Source organism: Necator americanus, chromosome I (assembly GCF_031761385.1).
Source record: "Necator americanus strain Aroian chromosome I, whole genome shotgun sequence".
Taxonomy (NCBI): domain Eukaryota; kingdom Metazoa; phylum Nematoda; class Chromadorea; order Rhabditida; family Ancylostomatidae; genus Necator; species Necator americanus.
In genome coordinates this window covers 2,276,481-2,297,631 of record NC_087371.1, presented here as the reverse complement: position 1 = coordinate 2,297,631, position 21,151 = coordinate 2,276,481, and the positions used below count along the sequence as shown (strand labels likewise).

At 35.8% G+C, this 21,151-nt stretch overlaps 1 protein-coding gene across 1 annotated transcript; it reads right to left on the bottom strand.

Annotated features, from left to right (window-relative positions):
* Positions 1 to 217: 217 nt before the first annotated feature.
* On the bottom strand, positions 218 to 21,135 carry RB195_004250 (uncharacterized protein; the record flags this gene model as incomplete). The annotated part of the gene is made up of 6 exons (XM_064181289.1): positions 218 to 265; positions 4,768 to 4,822; positions 19,332 to 19,444; positions 19,577 to 19,650; positions 20,072 to 20,143; positions 21,108 to 21,135. The coding sequence occupies 6 exons, from the start codon at positions 21,133 to 21,135 to the stop codon at positions 218 to 220; spliced, it is 390 nt and encodes a 129-aa protein (XP_064033275.1).
* Positions 21,136 to 21,151: the final 16 nt, after the last annotated feature.

Here is a 21,151-nt window from a genome sequence, read left to right as displayed (position 1 = left end):
GAAATCTTCACAACAACGTATTTACAGGAAGAAAATGCAACTGAAAATGAAATTACAGGTATGTGCGTGTGTGTCGTACAGTTTGTTAGAATTCAAGGACAAATATAACAGTTCGATCGTGTTATTTTTCAATTCACATATAAAGACATAAAGAACGATGACGATGACGAAAGAAGAAGACGACTTCAGGCCAAGGGAAATGGCTAAAATCCGTATTTCACGGGGACGACATCCGCACAGTTGGCTTCACAATCAATTTTCCATTCTGCAAAGAAGAAAAAAAAACATGGTCTCATCTTCCTTTCTACTCAGCAACACAATTAAAAGAAGCCTCCAATAAATTCTTATGCAAAACAACAAGATATGGAAGACAGCCAATAGAAATGTGGTTCTAAGTGAAGTCAAAAAAAGAATAATCTAAAAACGAGAAAAAAAAACTCATGAAAAAAGCTGTAGAAACATTAATAATTTCAAAAAAAAAGCAGTCTTTTCTTGTTATCATTGAGAAGTAGAAATTTAGCAAAACCGATCATTGCATCCTCATCAGTTAAAAAAAAAGCATTTTTTTGAAAAAGCTAAAAAATACTTCGTGGAATCAGAAACTGAATGTCTTTCTTTTTACGAAAAGTATTTATTTCTTTCACAGAAACTTCTTTTTTTTCTAGTATTTTCAAGTAAAAATTTGAGAAATTGCATCCTCATCAGTAGAAAAAAGTCATTTATAACGGGAGTGATAAATTTTTTTGTATTATTAGAAACTAAACACATATTTTTCATATTTTTTTCACAGGAAATTTCTCAACTGTTTCTTTTTCAAGTGTTTAACAGCGTATTTAACAACAAAAAAAAATGACATTCAAAACAACCACTGTTTACTATAAATTCCCACAATACCGAGATTCAGGAGTCTTTCTGGACGATGTTGGAAAAATTGTAAATAGCTTTCATACTTTTTTTGAAAAGATTTATCATCATTTTTCAGCGTTATTCTTGCTTCTTAGGCCAATACTCTCTCATCAGCTCACACTATCTCGCCTTACCATCACATGCGTTCTCCTCCAACCCTCGTTCCCCCATTTTACGTCCTCGTCAGCGGTTCTCTATGGTCCACAATCACATTTCTCTCTATTCTTTAGCACGGATGGATGAATTTTTACATCCACATAGAAAAATATTGCCCAAACAAATCCCCATAACAGTATAGAATATCGATAATCGATAAATAAAAATGATTATGAAAACGGAGAGAATAGAAGCAAAATAATGTCTCAGCTACCAAAAATAATTTACGGAAAAGGGAAAGTTGAGTTTATAAGGAGATCTAAAAGCAAACAAGCAAGAAAAAGACACTTCAGCGCCGTCTGAACTATTAAAAAACCAAATAGATCCAACAACTGTGTGATTTAGGGAGGATTTTCCAAAACTAATCGATAAGGGTGAGAAATTTGGTGAGAAATAGGAATTTGATCAAAATCGGCCTAGAAATGCGAAAAGAACACGATTTAGATGGAAAAAAGCACAAAAATTACGAGATTTCGAAGAAAAATCGAGAATCTGTCCCATACTTCATGATGAAACCGCGGAAAATCCGAATAGGAAATAGTCTGTGTAAGGACGACAACAAAAATATGTTATTGAGTAAAAGTACATCCTGTGTTTGCAGAAAGCTATGCATTATTTCTTTGACGAAAGAAAGTGTTGGGCTATTCCATGGGGATTTTCGACTACGTAATACCTTTTTTTTCTCTTTCTTGGATTAATCCCTCATACTTCCAGTCCTTCGGATATGTACCAAAAATATAATAGATAAGATGAGACTGACTCGGAAACTGCTACTTAGGAAAAATATTACGAATCGAATTAATTCAGTGTCTCATGAATATAAACAACGAGCCCTAGATGCTGCAAGCATAATTAGCGCACATTTCTGAGAAAATAATAATCAGCCAGGAGCAAACACAGAATTCTGGACGCTGGATCTTTTTCAGGAATAGGTAGATAAAATTCCAGGCGGTCTGAACTGCAGAGCTGCAGTCTGAACGTTATCATCGCTAGAACTCGAACCACCCGCAAAAAATCCAGAAATCAGATCAAAACCATTCATCTGTCCAGTCAACCCAACGATGTAACTCTTTACACTCGTACGAGCACTAAAATGAAAGCGTTCTGAGTTTTCAGCGCAGAAATGGGTGTAAAGAGTTGTTTTCTTGCGCAATTTCATCGCTAATCCATTCCATGTAGCTTTTTTTCGTTACTCAGTTGAGGAGAAAAAAGTGTTTCTTCAGGTAAACTTGTTACTCCCGCGTTTCTTTTCCGTCCATCCCTTTTCAGGTTTTGCATAGATGTTTCGAATATCCCCCGTGTACATATGAATGTTTTTATGTCCGCGACTATATGTTTTCAAAACTCCCGTAAATGATCCTGTATGTCTTTTAGCTCCCTAACATACGTCCTTAAAGATACGGTGATTCTTCGGCTGTTTCTCGCTCTCGAAAAATCTCCATATCAACGAAGTTGAGTGCAAGTAAACGAAAAAAAAAATACAGGATCCATAGGAACAAATAAATGATGTAGTAGTCCTAGTAACGACAGGACGTGGAGTGAGGGATATGTTGTGATCGGCAGATATTCCCCTTACTTTCGCATTAAAATGTTCGGAACACAGTGTACATCATAAAAGAAGTTAGAAAGTCAAAAGAGAACTGCTTTTATAACTCATTTTAAGCACTAAATATATGACATAAACGTATAACTACCCCTTTTTAAAACTCTTGAATTTTCATTTTATTTGTTCATTTGTTTACTTTTGTTTCGCATCTAAAAGCAGTGAAGGATATATAAAAACGAAAAATACTGCGACAGTCTAATTATAAAACGCCTTTGCATGAATATTCTCAACCGAATAATTTTGTTTATCTGGTTTTTCTTCCCAGGAACAATTTTTACACTTCATTATACAAAAGAAAAAGAAATTTGCACGAATAGGATGCCGAAAACAACACTTCAAGCCGATAATTGTGCACACAGAGCTCCTGCTGCAACAAAGTTGGGCGGGACGCGTTGCAAGTTTTTTTTTTGTTGCAGAAATAACATCCTGAATCATTTCGCTCTGACTATCGACTATTGTTGAAAGGGTACACTTTTTCAATGGGCTGCTGGAAGCCCATTGATGGACACTCGCCCCTCTCTTCAGGAGAAAAAAGAAAAAAAAAAGAGAAAAGAAATGATTTCAACCACGACTACCACGATTTTATCCAGTCTACGAAAATATTTCTATCGTTATTCTCACAAAGAGTCCTCGATAGCGCGAAGTCGTAGTTAAATTAGCACCATTTTTTTTTGATAGAAAAATATACTGTAAAAAATTATGTAAGCGACAAAATTGTATCACAATTTTTTTGTTTTTTGTGTAGCGAACAATATTATAATGGGACTTATAATAGAAAAATTTAACTTTAACATTTAACATCACTGATATCCAGAAAAAAAAAACCAAGGACAAAAAAAGGAAAAAAATCTCCCTTTAGTTACCTAAGTAGATATACATACAGTGGCTTGTATCGAAGATAATTTCATTCTTTTTTCATCTCACCAGCTCAGAAGCTATTTAATGTGCAAATTTTGCAAATTTTTGCAACTTATGCAAGAGAACCTGAGAATAACTTTTGCACATTGCTCACATTAGCCGAAAATCCAAGGTCGCTATGGTAAGTTCGTTGCGAGCTTTCAGATACCTCCAAAAAAAGAACAAATTCGCCAATAAGCGTTAAATTCCTGGATAAAACAGCTTTTCAACTTAATTTATATTTAGACTTGTTTTTTTTTCAGAAATATACATGCTCAGCAATATGACACCAACCAAACTCAAGATGAAAATGATGTGAAAAAAAAGATAAAAATGAATGATATAAGGCATAACCGTATCCGGAGCGTGGGAAAATCCAAGGGATCCAAATACTTTACTGTTACTAGAGAGAAAAAAAAACAAAGAGCTGCTAGCATTGTATTGAAGATATTCTGTTTTTTTTTCGCAAAAAAAGAACCTCTTTCTCCTATCAATAGTCAAGTGGAGCAGTAACTCATTGTAAGTCGCTGATCAGGAATTTTCCGGAGCATTTCCCTGTAGAAGGAAGGAAAAGAGGAAAGGAAAAGAGGAGGGGGAGGAAAAGCATGCTAACTCCAACTACACAGGCTTGTCTTTTACTACTACCTTTTTACCTACTTTTTACTACCCTCTTTACTTTTGTCTTTTTAGCCCAGCCCCTATCAGATGTCCCTTTTTCCTATAAAATCACTACCGCGCTCCTTTTACAAGGCAAACCGACCGTATTATCTTTCCGTGGCCATTAAACTACTAGTAGGTTTTCCTTGAAGAAAGAAAGCGCACGATAAGCAACTGCTTCCCGATCGGAAAATGACTTTATGCTCGCCTGGACGCTTTTATCACAAATAATACAAAGTAATCTCCATCGAATAAAATTGGAAGAACTGTTTTGGTGAGGTAAAGCCGAGGAAAATCATCGTGAAGTAAGATCATTTCGGAATTTTCGGAATTATACCCTGGACACTGGAAATAAGCAGCTCTCACAGCAAGTCAAGTCTACTGTGGCAAGCCTAATCATGATGAAACCGATCCCATTGAGCTTATGAGCAGCGTAAAACACTTCCGATGATGTAAAAAGTCGAGATATCAATGAGAACGTGCACAAAAAAGTGGGAAAAAAATCAAGAATAGGGAAAAGAAAATCGAAATCGAACGAATCTCACATCATCACAACTGAGGCTGAAATACGACAGCGATTCACGACATCTCCGTGCGATTCTGAAAAACAAAAATGAGATGAGGATCACGAAAAATCAAAAAATTAATCCTATCGTAATGCAACCAAATAAAAAATGATTGAATAGAGCAAAAGGTGATGAGAAATTTTATGAAAACAAAGAAAGATTAATGGGGGAGAGCGATGTTTACACAAAAAAAAAACATGAGCAAACTCTATGCAGTTAACAGGTGACCAGTTGAAAACTGCTTCAAGACCCAAATTCCCTCAAAAGATATGTTTCACATAGGAAATAATGATATTTACTACAGCATAAGGGCGGGTGTGGTGTGGGTTGGGTCCCTCCCCTGGGGTCCCCCCCCCCCCCCCCTCCCCCCGGGTTGGGGGGAAAATAGCCGTTTGAAAAATTCGTTGAAAAAAAAAAACGAGAGATGAGTTATAAAATTGAACGGAATATTCCCGGATATTTGCATACGTACGACGCTAGCGGTTGAATAATTTAGGCGAGGACCAACGGCTGGATCCCTGGATGACAAAACAATACCATCAAATAAACTTTCAACCAGAAGGAGACGAACAATTCAAGAAGGTAAACAAGAAAAGAGACTGGTTTTTGGGTTGTACTGTAATTGTTTCCATTTCTTTTGACTTCTCCTGTCATTTGGCAACAACAACTTGACGTTTATGCGAAACGTCTTTCAGAATCAGTGGAAATGCGAGTGTGCAAAAAAAATGCAGCTTTTCAAAAATGAACCGCAAAAATTGAATGAACAGCAAAGAAAACACAATAAATGAATAAAAAGGACATGCATGAGCGTTCACTACGGATTAGGAGATGGGTGAACAAAGCCAACTAAAGAAAACAATTTATTATTATTAAATTTTTTTTTTTTAAATTTTTTTAAGTCGCTGAATGAAGGTGGAAAATGAAATCAAAAACTACAAATATATGTACGCTCTGAAAATACTTAAAAATAATCTTAAAATATATCTATGTGGATAAATAAACAATAAAATCCGAAAAAAAGATCCTCGGGAATATAGGGAGGCCAAGAAAGGAAGCAGAGAAGTAGTTCAAAGTGAGGACGGTAATGAAATAAGGAAACGTGTCTAGTTAGAGTTACGTTTAAAAAAAAAATAAAAATGCAAACATCGGGAAAAAATAAGAGAAACACGTCTAGTTAAACCTTCCTACAAAATGAAACAGGATCCTTCAAAAAAAATACAAAAAAAAAGAAAACAATTAAGTAAAGCAAACGAAACGAGAACAGAACTTTTCTGAGGACATATAGAATCTCGGTAAATGGATGAAAAGTATAAAAATCAGAAAAAAAAAATTCAGAAACTCAGAAAAAAAAGATTTTAAAAAATTATGGTCACTCAGGGGCAAAAAGTTAGGGTAAAAGCTGCACAAATCAATCCACAGGAAAGTGAGCCACGTGTATTTACTGCAGCGGAATGGAACCGTGGGAAATAGATCGGTTCACACAGAAAATATGGGAGATTCTATTATGGTTTTCTAACCGCCTATGATTTAAGAATTATGATTTTAAAAAAAAGTCTTAAAAAAACTAGAATTAAGACTTGTAAGTTTTTCCGAACGAAAAAAACAACCAATTTATTAAGATTTGCTATGTATGTCTACTTTTATAGTAAAAGAAAAAATATTTTTAAAAAAACTAAACAACTATTTCCATTAACAATACATAATTAAACACTAGAAAAACCTGTACGGACGTAGATGATAGAGGAACTTGTTTGTCTGCCAAATGAGTGATGCGAAAACAATGGTGGGATTCGTAACAGGCTGTCATTTGTTAGCGGAGTAAAGTGAAAGTGAAAAACAAATGGATGACAAAATCAGGAGAATCCGGTGACATTGGCTGAGATGGGACACATGTCGACCAGGAATACGACGATGACGATGACGATCAGACTATGCCAGCAGGAACCGATCGCACGAATCGTTCGATAGTATCGCAGACGGAGGCGGTGCGATAGTAGTGAGAGTGCGAAGGAACGCGACCGGATCGATCATTGTCATCATGACGGACCACTTTAGTTGACTTCAACGTCAACGTGGGAATTTCTGCCAAAATATGAATTCTCAATCCAAAAGATGTCAACGTGAAACCCGTATAAACTTAGTCGTTGTGACAGAAACACGCCGAATACACAACGTTGAGGAGAGGATAGGCGGGCAAAGCCTCCTCTCACCGAGGCAATATAGCAAGCACTTAATAAATAAGCACGCAATCGAAACATTCATCCATACACGTTGATATCCAATTACTATTCAGTTGCTTAGTGACGGCAGTATAAAAGAAGCGCAGACGAGGAAACACAAGTTTCCCCCGCAGAGGATATTTTTTGCCGTATTAGTCTAGGATCAAATTATTTGCCTGTTTACTCTAACAGTGTAGTAAGGTAAGGTAGTTATAAAAAGTAATCATAGAAAATAAATAAATAAATACTACCATAGAAAAGAAAACAAAAGAGTACCAAACTACTAAGCTGGAAATCTGTTACTATTTATTAATTTACTTAATTATACTTGCACTCAAGATTAGATACAAAAAAATTAAATACAAAAATCAGTGAGGCGGGACAAGATACAGCACGATTAGATATAAAAAGCAAGGGCAAGTACAATTTCTTCTTCTAAAACGTTGTAGATGAATTCATCCGAAGTTGAAAAAAAACGAGAATAAAACGAAGTATTAGAATGTTTCAAGAGCTGAGCAGAAACTCGGGAGGCATGACTCATCCAAACCACGAATCCATGAATCACAAAAGGTGGTCGTTAAAGGAGAATGACGAGAAATGGCATAAAATGAATGGCGAAACTACATACATAGATTAGTTCTATGCCAGAATCACTGAAAACCGATCGAAGAATAGTATAAATTAGGAATTTCCCGTTGCTTCACTTTATTTCAAGACTATCAGACCTGTTCTAATGTTGTTGAGCATCTTGGGTGCAAGAATAAATAAATAAACAAGCAATCAATTCAATAGATAATACTGGAAGACTATGGAAACGATGTTGCTACTCGAAAAAGCTAGGTAGACGTATAGCGAGAACTTGAAAGCACGGCAGCAGTAAACGACTTCGGATAAAAATCGATCCGTAACGCTACGATAAACAAATGAAAGCAAAAAAAACAGATGCTCGAGAAACTTGTTCGCCTTGCGAAAGAAAAAAACTGCTTAATAAATGGAAGAAAAATTGGAAAAAAATAGTATAGGAGAAAAATGAGCAAATCCAAGCAACAAAAAAAAGAACGAGATTTAGGATCGAATAAGGATGAGAAAAGTAGGGAAGCGGTGTTCTTATCTTGTCCATAAGCTTATACTTAGCTTCGTTTTTCTTTTATCGAATACGTCTCCAGATAAAGGATTCAAAGTGGACGAAGAGAGACATATGCGCTGCTTTCCATCAAAACAAAACCGAACACATGTACTCCCGTTGTGGAATTCTCATTTATCCACAACAACCCAATGAAAACAATTGTTTACGTCAGTTGCATGCGTTTTTCAAGCGACTCTTACTTTGTTTACTTTAATTACTCTACTTACTCTTGCTTTTTTATTTTAAAATCGAACTTCTATACGACTATTCCGAGGCAACAATGAACAATCGGTCACAGATAGTGAAAATAACGCGACGTCCAGCGCCGTTACGCCCTCACCACCAACTGAAACTTGATCCGACTAGGAGGCATTTTGTAACGCATTTCTGGAGAAACCCGTTTCTTGAGAGACGTGCGCACGTAGCAAATTCACGATCTTTTTGAATTCTCATACCGTAGCGCAACAAAAAGTACGAAAGTTTCTTCATACGAGTAGTTTTTTTCTCCGTTACTGATTTTCATGCTCGTCACTCGTCAAAGAAACTCCTGTTCGTGATTTTAGTAGATAGAATACAATTTTTCTGTACCTAAAACTTGTCAACATTTCGTTTTAACAAGTCGTAAATTCACATATTTTGAGTTTCAAACATAATCCCTGTCAAAATAAATTTTCCAGTAGGACTAAAACAGTAATTCTCTGAATCTAATATTAAAATTAGCTTTTAAAGAAAAAATCAATGACAAAATTAGTTTTCAGGAAAAAATTTAATGATATAATTAGGTTTCTATCAAGAAAAACGTTGGACTTCATGTGTAATTCTCTAGATCTAGTGTTTACATCACCTCTCGAAAAAATCAGTAGCAAAATTATTTTTCAGGAAAAAAAATCGCAATGGAATAATTAGCTTTCAGAGTGTTTTCCCTTCGAAAAGAGCTTTTAAGACCATTCCTATCGCCGGAGAGCACGCGTAAATGAGAAGTGGTGACGCACCATCGGAATCACATTGCCCAGAATGTGTTTCCACAGTAAACAAAAAACAAACAGCCAAGTCGAAACACAGTATCACGATGGTCGCTCATATTACTAGTCTAGAAACGACTGCTAATAGCAATTTCGGCAATTTTGCTAGATAGGAATCGTTTCTGGAGAATTGGTAGAGACAATTCGGCGTCGGCAGGAAATTAAAATAAAATAAAGCGGCGACAATTTCCAGAAACGAAAAAAAAAACACGGAAAGAAGAAATAAGTTGAGCATGTTCTAAACTAACTCTTTAAAAACAGCAGCATATAACGGAATTGACGATGTTCGAGTCTCAGCGAGTTCTAAAATAGAGTTCGTGTTCTAGATTACGGGTATGAGCGCAGCCCCACTAAATATAATCCTAAACATCCTGAAAAACGCGTGGGAACCGCCTTAGTTTCCTCGAAGTGCGTTAGAACCCGCCATCATTGCACATGTTCCGCTTCTTTCGGCAGCCTACTTTCAGGTTTTGCTTGCATAGGCTGGTGAGGACCCCTCATTGATTTTCGACAGCTCGCTCGTGGATGCGACGCGTGCACAAGCACAACCCATTCTACCGTACTTTGTAGGAGAAAGTAGCCTTTCCTATGCCGTTTTTTAGGACGATTAAGGTAAATCGAGCGGGGCCGCAGTCATACTCGTAACACTCGTAATCTCTATTCTCGTTTTGTTCAACTTCGGATGAATTTACCACGATTTTTGAGAAGAAAAAATTGTACTTGCCCTTGCTTTTTGTATCTAATATTGTTGTATCTAGTCCCGCCTCACTGATTTTTGTATTTAATTTTTTTGTATCTAATCTTGGGTGCAGGTATAATTAAGTAAATTAATAAATGTTACGAGTAAACTGTTCGGAACTCTAAATTTTCTCACACAAACCCCAGCATCGTTTATTTCGTGATATGTTTCCCTTAACGGAGTATGTGGAGGAAGATAAAAAGAAAGGACAAAAGACTATACATATGTTTGAATCTATCAAGAAGACACAGAGACAAAATTTCGGTGAAAAAACCGCAAAATCTACGTGATCCATGCATGTGGACCATTATTCAGACAACAACACATCGGCGTGTACGCCAACAGCTGACACATTAAACGTCTCATGGGTACAATCGGCTGATTTCCGATCGTTGTTCGTGATCAATGAGCAGTAGATAAAAGGTTACCTCGACTTTGTCGTGCCGAGTCTTAAAGTAAAAAAAGGCTGCGTATAGGTTACAAAGGAGTAACAATACAGGTTCTTGCAACTTAAAAAAAATAAAAAAAAATCAGTGGTAATGTTCTGAAAAGCATTAAATAGCCCACAGAGCTAAACGACCCGTCTAACTCAGATTTCTTGCACGGAGAGAGCGGAGAAAAAGAGTAACAATGTTTGCGGAGAAATTGTAACCATAGAGAATCACATTAAATCCCAAAAATTGATTTGAAAATTCTGGATTTTAAGAATAATGGAAGTGAAGAAACCGCGAATGATCTTTACATACATAGATTACGTGGTAACTCTTCGCAAGCGACGCAAAAGCACCGATAAGATTGTCAGCTTCAAAATTTCACGAGCAATCTGTTCGACTGCAAACAAATATTCAACAGTTTCTGGAATCGTCGAATCGAATGGAAAAGTCATAGAATCTGAAATCTTTCCAACTTCAAACTGGGCTGAAAGTCAAACTCAGATCTTAGAAAGTAAAATCGAATAAATGAAATTCAAAAAGAGGAACAACTACCAGAAAAGAACAATTTTCCAGGAAATATGAAACTATGAGCGACGAACGACGACGAACAACTGGTTGTTCAAGATTACACAATATAAGTTTCCGTAGTAATAAACATAAATAACAATTAGCTACATTGAGTCAGTCAGTCACGTTCAGAACACCGCAAAGAAAACTAAACTATCCGAAAAAAAGATTTGGATGCATGAGCAGCATTCAATCGGAAATTTAAAAAAAAAAGCGCAACGCATCTTAGCAAAAGCAGTGAAAGATGTCCAGTTCAATGTGGGTTTTGGTCAGAACTCTTTGATGGATTGATCCTAGGCCAAGAAATACTAACAATTTTTCTCAAAAAAAAAATACTTTTATTGTTTGAAAATTCAAAAAATTTCAGGCCTAAAGTAGTAAAGATCAGCCGTTCCCTACACTTCACAATCTCTTACTAACATTGATGAAAAAGTCTCGGAACAACTCTCGCCCTTAGATAAAAAATCTATAGGAAATAAAAATGAAAGCCTATAAATATAATCTAAAAATGGCTGCAAGCAAACCATATACAAAATATAATAATACAAATAGTATATATTTTGTATATAAAATATATACTAAAGTCTGACGTAACTTTTATTGATTAACACGTGTAGGATGATAAAATTCATTCAATATAAATGTTTCATGAGGTAACAGATCCCAAATTATTCTTCAAAGCGTTCAATGCAATCCCGGAGATGGGTAAGCTCGCGCCGCATGAGACCTACAAACTTGTTGACTCCGTTTTATGACATTTTCCTCACTATATGGTCGTAAAAACTACCCCTGGTAATTTTTGATTCCAATTCCGACGAAAACATCGTAGATGATTTGTGGGAAGAAATGAGGAGAATTCCCCGATGGCAAATCTTCGTTCGCGGGCTGTCTTGTCAAAGAAGAGCCTGTCTATCATCTAAAGATGTTTTCTAAAAAAAAGCCCCAGAAGAAGACGTTTCAAGCTTTAATCACATTTCCAGAAATTGAGAAAAGATTATAAGATATTTACTGCTTTTTGATTTTAAGAGAGAATCACTGCAGTTTGGATTCCAGCCCTTTTCATCCTGACATATTACGGATTTAAATGAATAGATTGATAGGAACGCTTCAAGCAAAAATTGCGAATTTCCTGAAACAGCACTGTCAAACCTAACCTATGTGTTATGGCGAACCAGATTTTCATTTCCTTTCCCTATTCTTTGGATTTTAGTTAGGACTGGTTAAGGCATATATGAAACTGGTGTTAAATTTTCATCCTACCATTTGCACACTGCAAATGGTCCCAATAAGCCCTTTAAATTTAATTGTAAAAAAAAACAACTTTGGGTCATTTCGAGTAGAAAAATTAGTTGTGTTTTCTCCGCTAACTGGAACAAATAAAATACAATGTAAAAATAACTAATAATATAAAATCCCATTCTTTTTTTTGTGCTACTCGCAAAGAAAAGGAAGAGAAGACCAAGAAGCAACTGCAGCTAAAGGTGGTTGCACCACATTGCACCAAATTAGTTTAATTAGTACTGGGGTACTATGCTATGGACACAAGAACAGCAGAAGTTTTGCAAAACGGAGAAATCACCTCGAACTTAATTCCTAATTACGGTGCTGGGAAACACATGAATCGAAAAATTAAAAACTGAACGACAGCTGTGCGGCGAACCCGGAATAATAGGTGCTTACAAAAACGAAAAAAAGAGAAAGAAAGAAAAATGATGTGGTAGTAACTCAACAAAGCCAGCATCAACTTGAACGTGATGGATTAACAACATCCAGATGTCGTATTGATTTCCCTTTTCATTTCTTTGAGCCCGTACACGAGGTTGTTAATGGATTTGCCGAAACGTTAGCCAATAGAATCGATTAACAACCACGCGTTCAGCTCACAAAAAAATCAATAAGATAAGTTCACTGAAAGTCGAACGTTTCAAATAACATCCAGATATGATCAGTGAAAGTGATGGCTAAGAAAAAAAGAAAAAAAGAAAAGAAAAGAAGAGCAGAATATGTAGAGAAATGGAATAAATGGAAGAGAAAAGTAGAACAAAGTAAAGCGAAGTATTTTCAGGAAACAACTGAAAAGTCGATACAAAAGCATAAAAAATGCTACTTTTAAATGGTCACAAAAACTAATCGATGACATCCACTTTTCTCCTAAACCACTAAAACCATCGCTCATTTCTAAGCACATAAGCTGATTCGCTTTTCCCCAAGGCTAGTCAATTTCAATGTAAAAAACTTCTGGGAGAGTGGAACATAGGTCCTTTTGAAGTGCTCCCCTACGGAAACATTTTAGGAAGTCTATAACTAATCACAAATTACAAGTTCAGTTTCAGGTAAAGATTTCTTTTGTCAATTCGAAGAACATCCAAACATAAACTGGAGACAGATGGCATAAGCGAATTTCGAATGCATGGAAAATGCTCCCTGTTGATGGAGGAATTTCAGGGAAAAAAAAACGAAATGAGGGTAGGGATTAGCAATGTGGTGCGTCTTTTAATGAGCTATTTTGAAATAGTCCTCGAAAATGATAGGAACAACGGTATTAGTTCGGCTCAACATCGCCCATTAAAACGTTTTCCCATACATCCAAATAACATTACGTATTTGACAAAATAAAGCATTTATTGGTTACGTGACAGAGGGACTTAGATATGATAATACACGCTAATATTTATATTTATTTATTGCTTATTAAATTTAATATTACCGCAAACATACGCGATACAAGGCGACTATAAAGAAAAAATCCAAACAATGCAAACTTCTATAAAAATTTAAAAATTTAAAGTGCTCCTTTCCATGTTTCTTTCAAAAATCAACAGAGAGAAGACAACGGAAGCAACCCAAAAACTCACCTAAAATTCTCAGGAACTTATTATTATTATTATTATTATTATTATTATTATTATTATTATTATTATTATTATTATTATTATTATTATTATTATTATTATTATTATTATTATTATCATTATTATTATTATTATTGTTATTATTATTATCATTATAACAATTATTACAATTATTATTATTGTTTAATACCTGATAAATGTAAGCAGATGTGTCAAATTTTTTCAAGGACGACTCACCTCAGGGAAGACGTGCATAAGCAGCCTTAGGCCATAACATCTGCCCGCCGTTTAAGCAAAGTCAAGTGGGACAATTTAATACCGTATCATTATTTTTTGTTGGGGCGGGTGTGGCGCTGTCGGTTAGAGGTCCATGGTAGCCACACGGTCGAAGGTTCAAACTCGCCCTAGTGCGAATCAAGCCTTTCATCCCTCCAGGGTCGATAAATTCGTACCAGACTTGCCTGGGAGGATAAAAACCCTGACTTGACACATCGGCCGGCCCCCGCAAGTCATTGTATAGGCCAATACGCGTTCCAAAACCTCAATAATTACAAATTCCAGTGAAACGCGTTGGCGCATCCCAAGTGGATTGATACGCCACTGGCTTTATCTTTTGTCGTTTTTATTATTTGTTAACTTCTTTTACTATTATTATATTCTTCACATGTCCTGGTAGATATCGACAAAAATCGCTGAAGCAACAAATCAGCTTCTTTAAAAAAGATTCAAGTAGTACCATTCGGAAAGGTGCAAAGACACATAAATCCGATTTCAGCGCCGATTTTCCAACTACACTGCGTCGTGGATTGAAATACTAACTTTTCGTAAAGTAGGGTGTTACAAACCAGGACTCTGGCGAGTTAAATCGAGAGAATCAAATTTCGGGACAGGTTCAAAAACGAGCCAAGATGGGGCTGAGGCTATTCGACAAATTTAAGCGCATTGAAAGTTCGAAATGGTTCAAAGACAGAGGGGTCAGGAACATTAATATTTTTGTAACCTAAAAGAGTTCAAGTTCAGATAATTTAAACATAAACGTTGGATTTCAAGTTCAGTTCAAGAAGCCAGGATAATTGGCGGATTGAAAAGTAGAATGGCACAAAGTGAAGCGTGTCGGGATAATGATGATCTGAGTAATTAAATAATAATGATAATAATAGTAATAATAATAAGTATTTCCAAACACAGCTGCAAAATCCAAAGCCTAATTCCTATCCTTTTCAATTTAAAATCATGAGCAGGTGGGTTTTTGAGTGGAAACAGACGAGCTGACTGAACGAAAACAATTAAAAGAAGTATTGAAAGATTGCGGGAAGCAGTAGAGGAAAGTGAAGTCAGTGTAAAAGGTTTGGAATACATAGGACGGACTGCGGGAGTCCATAACAATTCCAACAAGAAAAACACATTAACGCGTCCCAAAAGTGCTATGAACAGTGATGGATGTACTTATTATAAATATGGATGCCTAGGCTTTGAAGAGATCCTGGGAAAGGAAAGAGAAGAATAGATGCACACAGCACAGCAGAAAATTGCGATCACGTTACGGTAGAATCCCAAAGGATTAAAATTCGAGCGGTTCGTATCCAAAAATGGCTAATTCCTTTGTTGGAAGAACACCACTTATCGGAAATTTTTATAGCAGCAATTAATAAAATTTACAATGAACAATAAGCCGCAGAGTACAAATTTAAAACTTGCCATATTGCAGAAAAGGAGAAAAAAGAAAGCGAAAATGGCAAAACAACCTGCATTTTCATTTTTTTCACCATAATTTTTAAAGAATAGGAAAGAAAGAGTTCTGAAAGAGGAGAAGAAAGAAAAGGGAAAGAAGAACGGAGAAAAAAGAGAAAAAAATAAGAAATGAAGAATATCATATATTATACCATAGAAATGAAAAACACTTCCTACTGTGACGGCACTGAAGCTGTCTCAACTATCGACATAGAGAATTAATGGGAAGGAATAGTGGCTCATGGGAAAGTAGTTCTCCTCTTCCTCGTTTTCTCTCTCTCTCTTTCTTTCTCTTCAACATATTATTATTTTTATTATTTATTATTCGAAACTTTACCAAATTTTTTTAAAAGGAACTACAGTATGCAACTCATTAGAGCGAATATGAATATCCTCTATCGGAGTGAACTAGTTACAACAATGATGAGTTTTAATGAAACACAGCCATGTTCATAAAATTTATCGCTGCTGGACCTGTCCAAGTGAATGTCAAAACTCTCTTAAATAAAGGAAAATAGTTTTTTTTTTTCGAAACTTTTATGCTGTATTATGAAATATATTTCGTGGTTCTCTAGACATCACAATCGCGCAAACATTAGTGACACTTGTGGGGAAAAAAAACTGGATAGTCAAGTGCAGCAACAATGAATCACAGGCAACTGAGGAAAGCATATGGCCTATGGAATTGAAATGAGTCTCAACGATCAGTACTACAAGAAAAAAGAAAAAAAAGGAAAGAGAAGTGGTGGATTTGGAAAAATATGGAATGGCCTGATCTTGAGTGCCGCCCACTTCATCTTATCTGCATGACTTCAACAACGACGTCTTTGAGGTGACTTTTACTATCGTTTTGAAGAAAATACCGAAATAGTGCATTAAAAACTTATGTAGATGTTTCACTTCCTTTAATTATTAATTTTATTTTAGGATATCACCGCCGCTTTCCAGTTTTGAATATCCTTTTCTGCATAATAATGATGTCCAAGTCATTTTTTTAGTGATAATGTAAGAAGCCTCCACAAATCGTATTTCTTTTAAGGATTGATCCTAGACCGTTTTAATGAAAGTGGCGTTACATCGCGCTGCACCAAATGTTTAACTTTGTATCTACTTATTCTGCTGCACCCTGTTTACCGTACAATAAATCAACGCATAATTCACCGAACATGCTTTTTTTGTTGCTTTTCATTGTAATTATAAGTCATATATAATTAATATTAAAATGTACATTAAATTAATAACATTAATAAAATTATTAATAAACGTACGCCTTACAATGATTCCGTTTAAAACAACTCCCTCTCCTCCTCCTCTCATTTCTGTATGTAGGATGTAGCTCTTTTTTTTAAATATAAGTATTGTTTAACCTAACAACAAGACAGGTTGATTCAACACAGCATTTTTCAGCGAATTGATCAAATAGAAGGAAGAGAGGAAGAAAGAAGCTGGCGATGAAAAATTCAACAAGAAATGAGGAACCCATATGAGCATTGAACGAAAACCATCATCAAATTCGAACGAGAACCATGAAGCATAAAATTTACTTAATATCAACACACTAAGACTTGTTCAAATCGGTTTTTTCTCCGCAAGAACCAACCATAAATAGCAGTAAGAGTAGTATAGCGAAGAGGACAAAACTAGAGTAAGAAGCTGTGAAGGTAAAGGTGTGCTCCCGTATATCCCTGATATTTAAAATCGCTCCACAGACGGGAAGCACTGACCAGAAATCGCTTGTTAAATACTGAAGAACTGCAGAAGATACAGAGTTTCTCAACTGCAAACTCTTTCACTCGGCTTCTTCTCACAATTACCACAATTGCCCTGGGGCGGAAACAACGACAGCGAAGAAAAAAGGAAAACATAGGATCTCTTCGGATAATTCCGTTAAGTAATCCCGAACAGGAGGAAAAGCACACGGCACAGATTTATCCAGGGAAAAAGCTAGAAAAGAGTTGGCGCATAAATTGAGCGCAATTCATTTTCGATAGAATGAAAACGTAGAAAAAACGAAATAAAATGTGGCCATAAATCAAAAATGAATCAATTTAAGCGAAAAACTTTTACATGTCTGTAGATAGAAGTAGAAAAACGACGCAACATTCGAAAGAAAATCGCAGAAAGGAATGTGCAAAGGCAAATCTTGTAACTCAACGATTTTCGGACCCAGAGCGCTTTCAGCTCTTTTTTACGTGAGTCATCCAAAGGACTACGCGAAGTGCAAACTATAGGAATGCGAAAGTAAACAGAAGCCGATTGAAAACGTGACGTACAATCGTTGATAGGCCTACAATAAAAGCAACTAGGTCTTACAAAGCAAAACGGTTTTCGAAATAAATGTCGAGAGAATGAAAAGAAATAACACTTTGCAATAAAAGTTTTAAAGAAATCAATAACAACAAAATTGGCACATCTACCACCGTGCAGATACATATAGGAATGCGAAATTGGAAATTTCGTCCCCACAATTTCAGCTTGTAAATAACTATGGGAATGGGTAATTGTGTATAACTTCGAACCAATACTGCAACAACAAAAAAGAGCATGTTTAATGAATTTCCGCCACGCCTGAGTTCTTTTATGGGAACTAAACTTGTTCAGATCGTTTGCGAGCAGCGACGATGCAAATCCAATAGGGGTGCAAAAATTAAAGAGAGACGAAAAACTTTCAATTATACGTTCACTAGAAACTAATTTTTCCCTTGAGACAACGAACCTGACCAAGAGATACATCCGAATACTTAATTTAGCAAAGAAGGATGATTTTTAATAAGCAGAAGAGCCAACAAAGCTAAACAGTCAATCTTCAAAGAGAGCCCAAGCGGCATGAGAAGTGCAACAGAGCGTGAGGCCGAATGGCGTGCACTCGGCAAGTAAACGTAGCGGTATTTAGAAACATCACACGCAAGTTAATTCTAGAAATATGAAATGCGCTGCCAACACACCTGAGAAAGATAGGAAGGAATACTAAGCTTCAAAGTTGAAGTTGCTATAAAAAAAAGAGAAAAACTCCGTAAAAAGCAGATTTAGGGAAGGAAATCAGCTTAATTCTCAGCTACAACGCATAGTAGTTCTCCTAAAAGAAATTAGAAGTGTTTTCTAAGTTTTAATCCCATTAAAAATCCATCATTGGAGAATGCATACCAATAAATCCCTCAGATAGCACAGCAGTAAAACTCAAAAACAATCAGGAAAAAAATTTCCCAAGCAATTTCCGATACCGAAAGAAGTTTCTTATGCTTTAAATCTCAAACATCCGTTGACTCACCACATTTTCTATGATTCATACAGAGCGTTGCCGTTTTATCAGTGAAATTCTCGAGTGGCATTTATCAGTTTGTAGAACAGCAGACGTAGAGAAAGAAATAAACAAATATCTAATAACAGAGAAGCAGAGCGTACCCTTATAACACAGGACTTCGTCATAAATAATGGATTTCTGCTTTTTCTTAACAATAGGAATGGGTAATGTTCACATAATTTCAGAGGGAATTTGGGCAGAGAGAAAGAGAATTTAATAAATGAGAAAAAGGAGAAGTAAAAATCGCATGAATGAAGAGAAATTAACTGATGGAAAGTAATTCTACGCGAGAAAACCGAAATGAAAATCATGAAATGCACATTATGGATAATCAATAGAGTAACAAGAACAAATTAAAGACGAGGATATTGCAAAAGAAAAAATAACGCTGCATGTTTTGACAATAAATATATTTATATCACAGGAGAGGAAGATTCGAAAAATTAAAGATTCCGATCAAATAAACAACGAAAATGATGGAACAACGCATAAAACAATACTGCGAAAACGCAAAATTAAAAGAGTATTGTATATACTGGAAAAAAAACCTACATTGATGGTTCAACGACCCTCCTGTGAATACCAAATGCAGTAAATAGAATAAATAATAGTGGCACGCTCACACTGAACACTGGATGGCTTTGTAACGATTCCCACAGAGACACCTGAATCAACGTAAGAAAAATATTTATAATTTAAATATCTTTTGCATTGTAACTACAATCAGAAGTTTTCAAACTCTGTCGATAAAACTAAAGTAAACATACGCAAGTATTGAGAAAAAATAGGTAGCTGACCGATCGCAAAGTAGGATCAGCTATCCAGTTGTACGAAGTAAGAACTGCGGACAAAGATATCAGCAGAAGTACAACTGAAAGGATTTTTTTTTTTACAGTGACAGCTTCACAATTTGTTTCACATCACAAAAATTGAAAAGGCAAGTGAAGTGCGCAACTTGCGTGGTAACAAAGCGTGACTTGAACGTGTGCACTGATTTGAATAATATTGACGAAATTAAAGAAATTCATTTGTCAAGGATAGAAAAATGTTTCTAAAAAATTAAGCAATGAGAAAATAAGATAAGCCTAAAAATTCTGCATGTAAGCAGCAGATATCAACAGTCATTATGCTGTTCTATGCTCTTCTATCTATGGATGTACTGTACCACTCACAAATATAAGAAGAAAGCTAGAAAAGTAGCCTTTCTTCAAGAGGAAACACAACATAGATGAATGTCTCAGGGAAATGTCGGACTCAACATATGTCAAAATGACAAAAAGAAAATAACTTACTTCTCCATCGAGTGCATCGGGGACCCATATGAGAAATAACCTCGGTTAGCCTTCTCTCAAAAAACTTTAGGTCTGAAAATAAGCATATAACAGTTATTTAAAACGGTACAGTCATAAATTATTAAAAAGGTCAGTCGAGTCTATGGTAGTATCGTATAGGGTTTTCGTTTTTTCATCTAAGTTTGTTATTTCAATGTTTCAATGTACAAAATGCGTACTCTAGGAGAGTGTAAATGTTAAAAGCTGCTGACAAATATTGAGGATTCAACATTGAAACAAAAACGGTGCCGAAAACAGAAGTTTTCTTAGATGATGCCAAAAATGCACTAGCCAGTGAAAATTTCCACAAAACTACAGAAATGGGACCGCAAAAATGAACGATAAACTTCCAAAAAAGAACAATTTTTATTCCAAATGCCTAATTTTCTTCCACTAACATTTGAAAAGGATGTTGACATTAGGACGAGTGCATAAAATGTTGGGGGCTTCTTAGGCTAAATTTGGCCCCAAATATCGTTGATTTCGCGCACAACAGCCTAGGGAAATTACACATTATTGGTGTAAAATATTATACTATCGAATTCTTTAGATTACTGAGAGATTATATTATTATATCGTTGAAACGCAATTGTCCAATCCCTAATGGAATAGCGCTAGATTTTGCTCACATTGCAATAGAAGTAAGTCCGAACAAAATCTTCCACATCTCAAAATAATGGAGGCTGGATGGAATGGAGCTGGAATGTACGAATCAACTCTGCATGACGGTGTTTTTCGGCAGAAAAATGCGTTTCAGTGGTGCATCTAATGTTCGCTAATCGAATAAGTTTCAGTAAAATGGGTTTAACCTGCTTAGCCTTAGCTGTAGACGGAAAAATCAGGGAGCGGCGGGAAATTAACAAAAAACAGAACATAAACAAGACGAACTAATCACCCAGAACAAAAATTGAAAGCTTAAATATCTTTTTTAAATTATAGTTCATAAATAAAGAGGACTTTAAAAGCTACAGAAAACCGTAGCTTATTTAGTACGAACCTTCACATGCAGTAGCAGCATCATCCATATCAAAACTTCCCCTC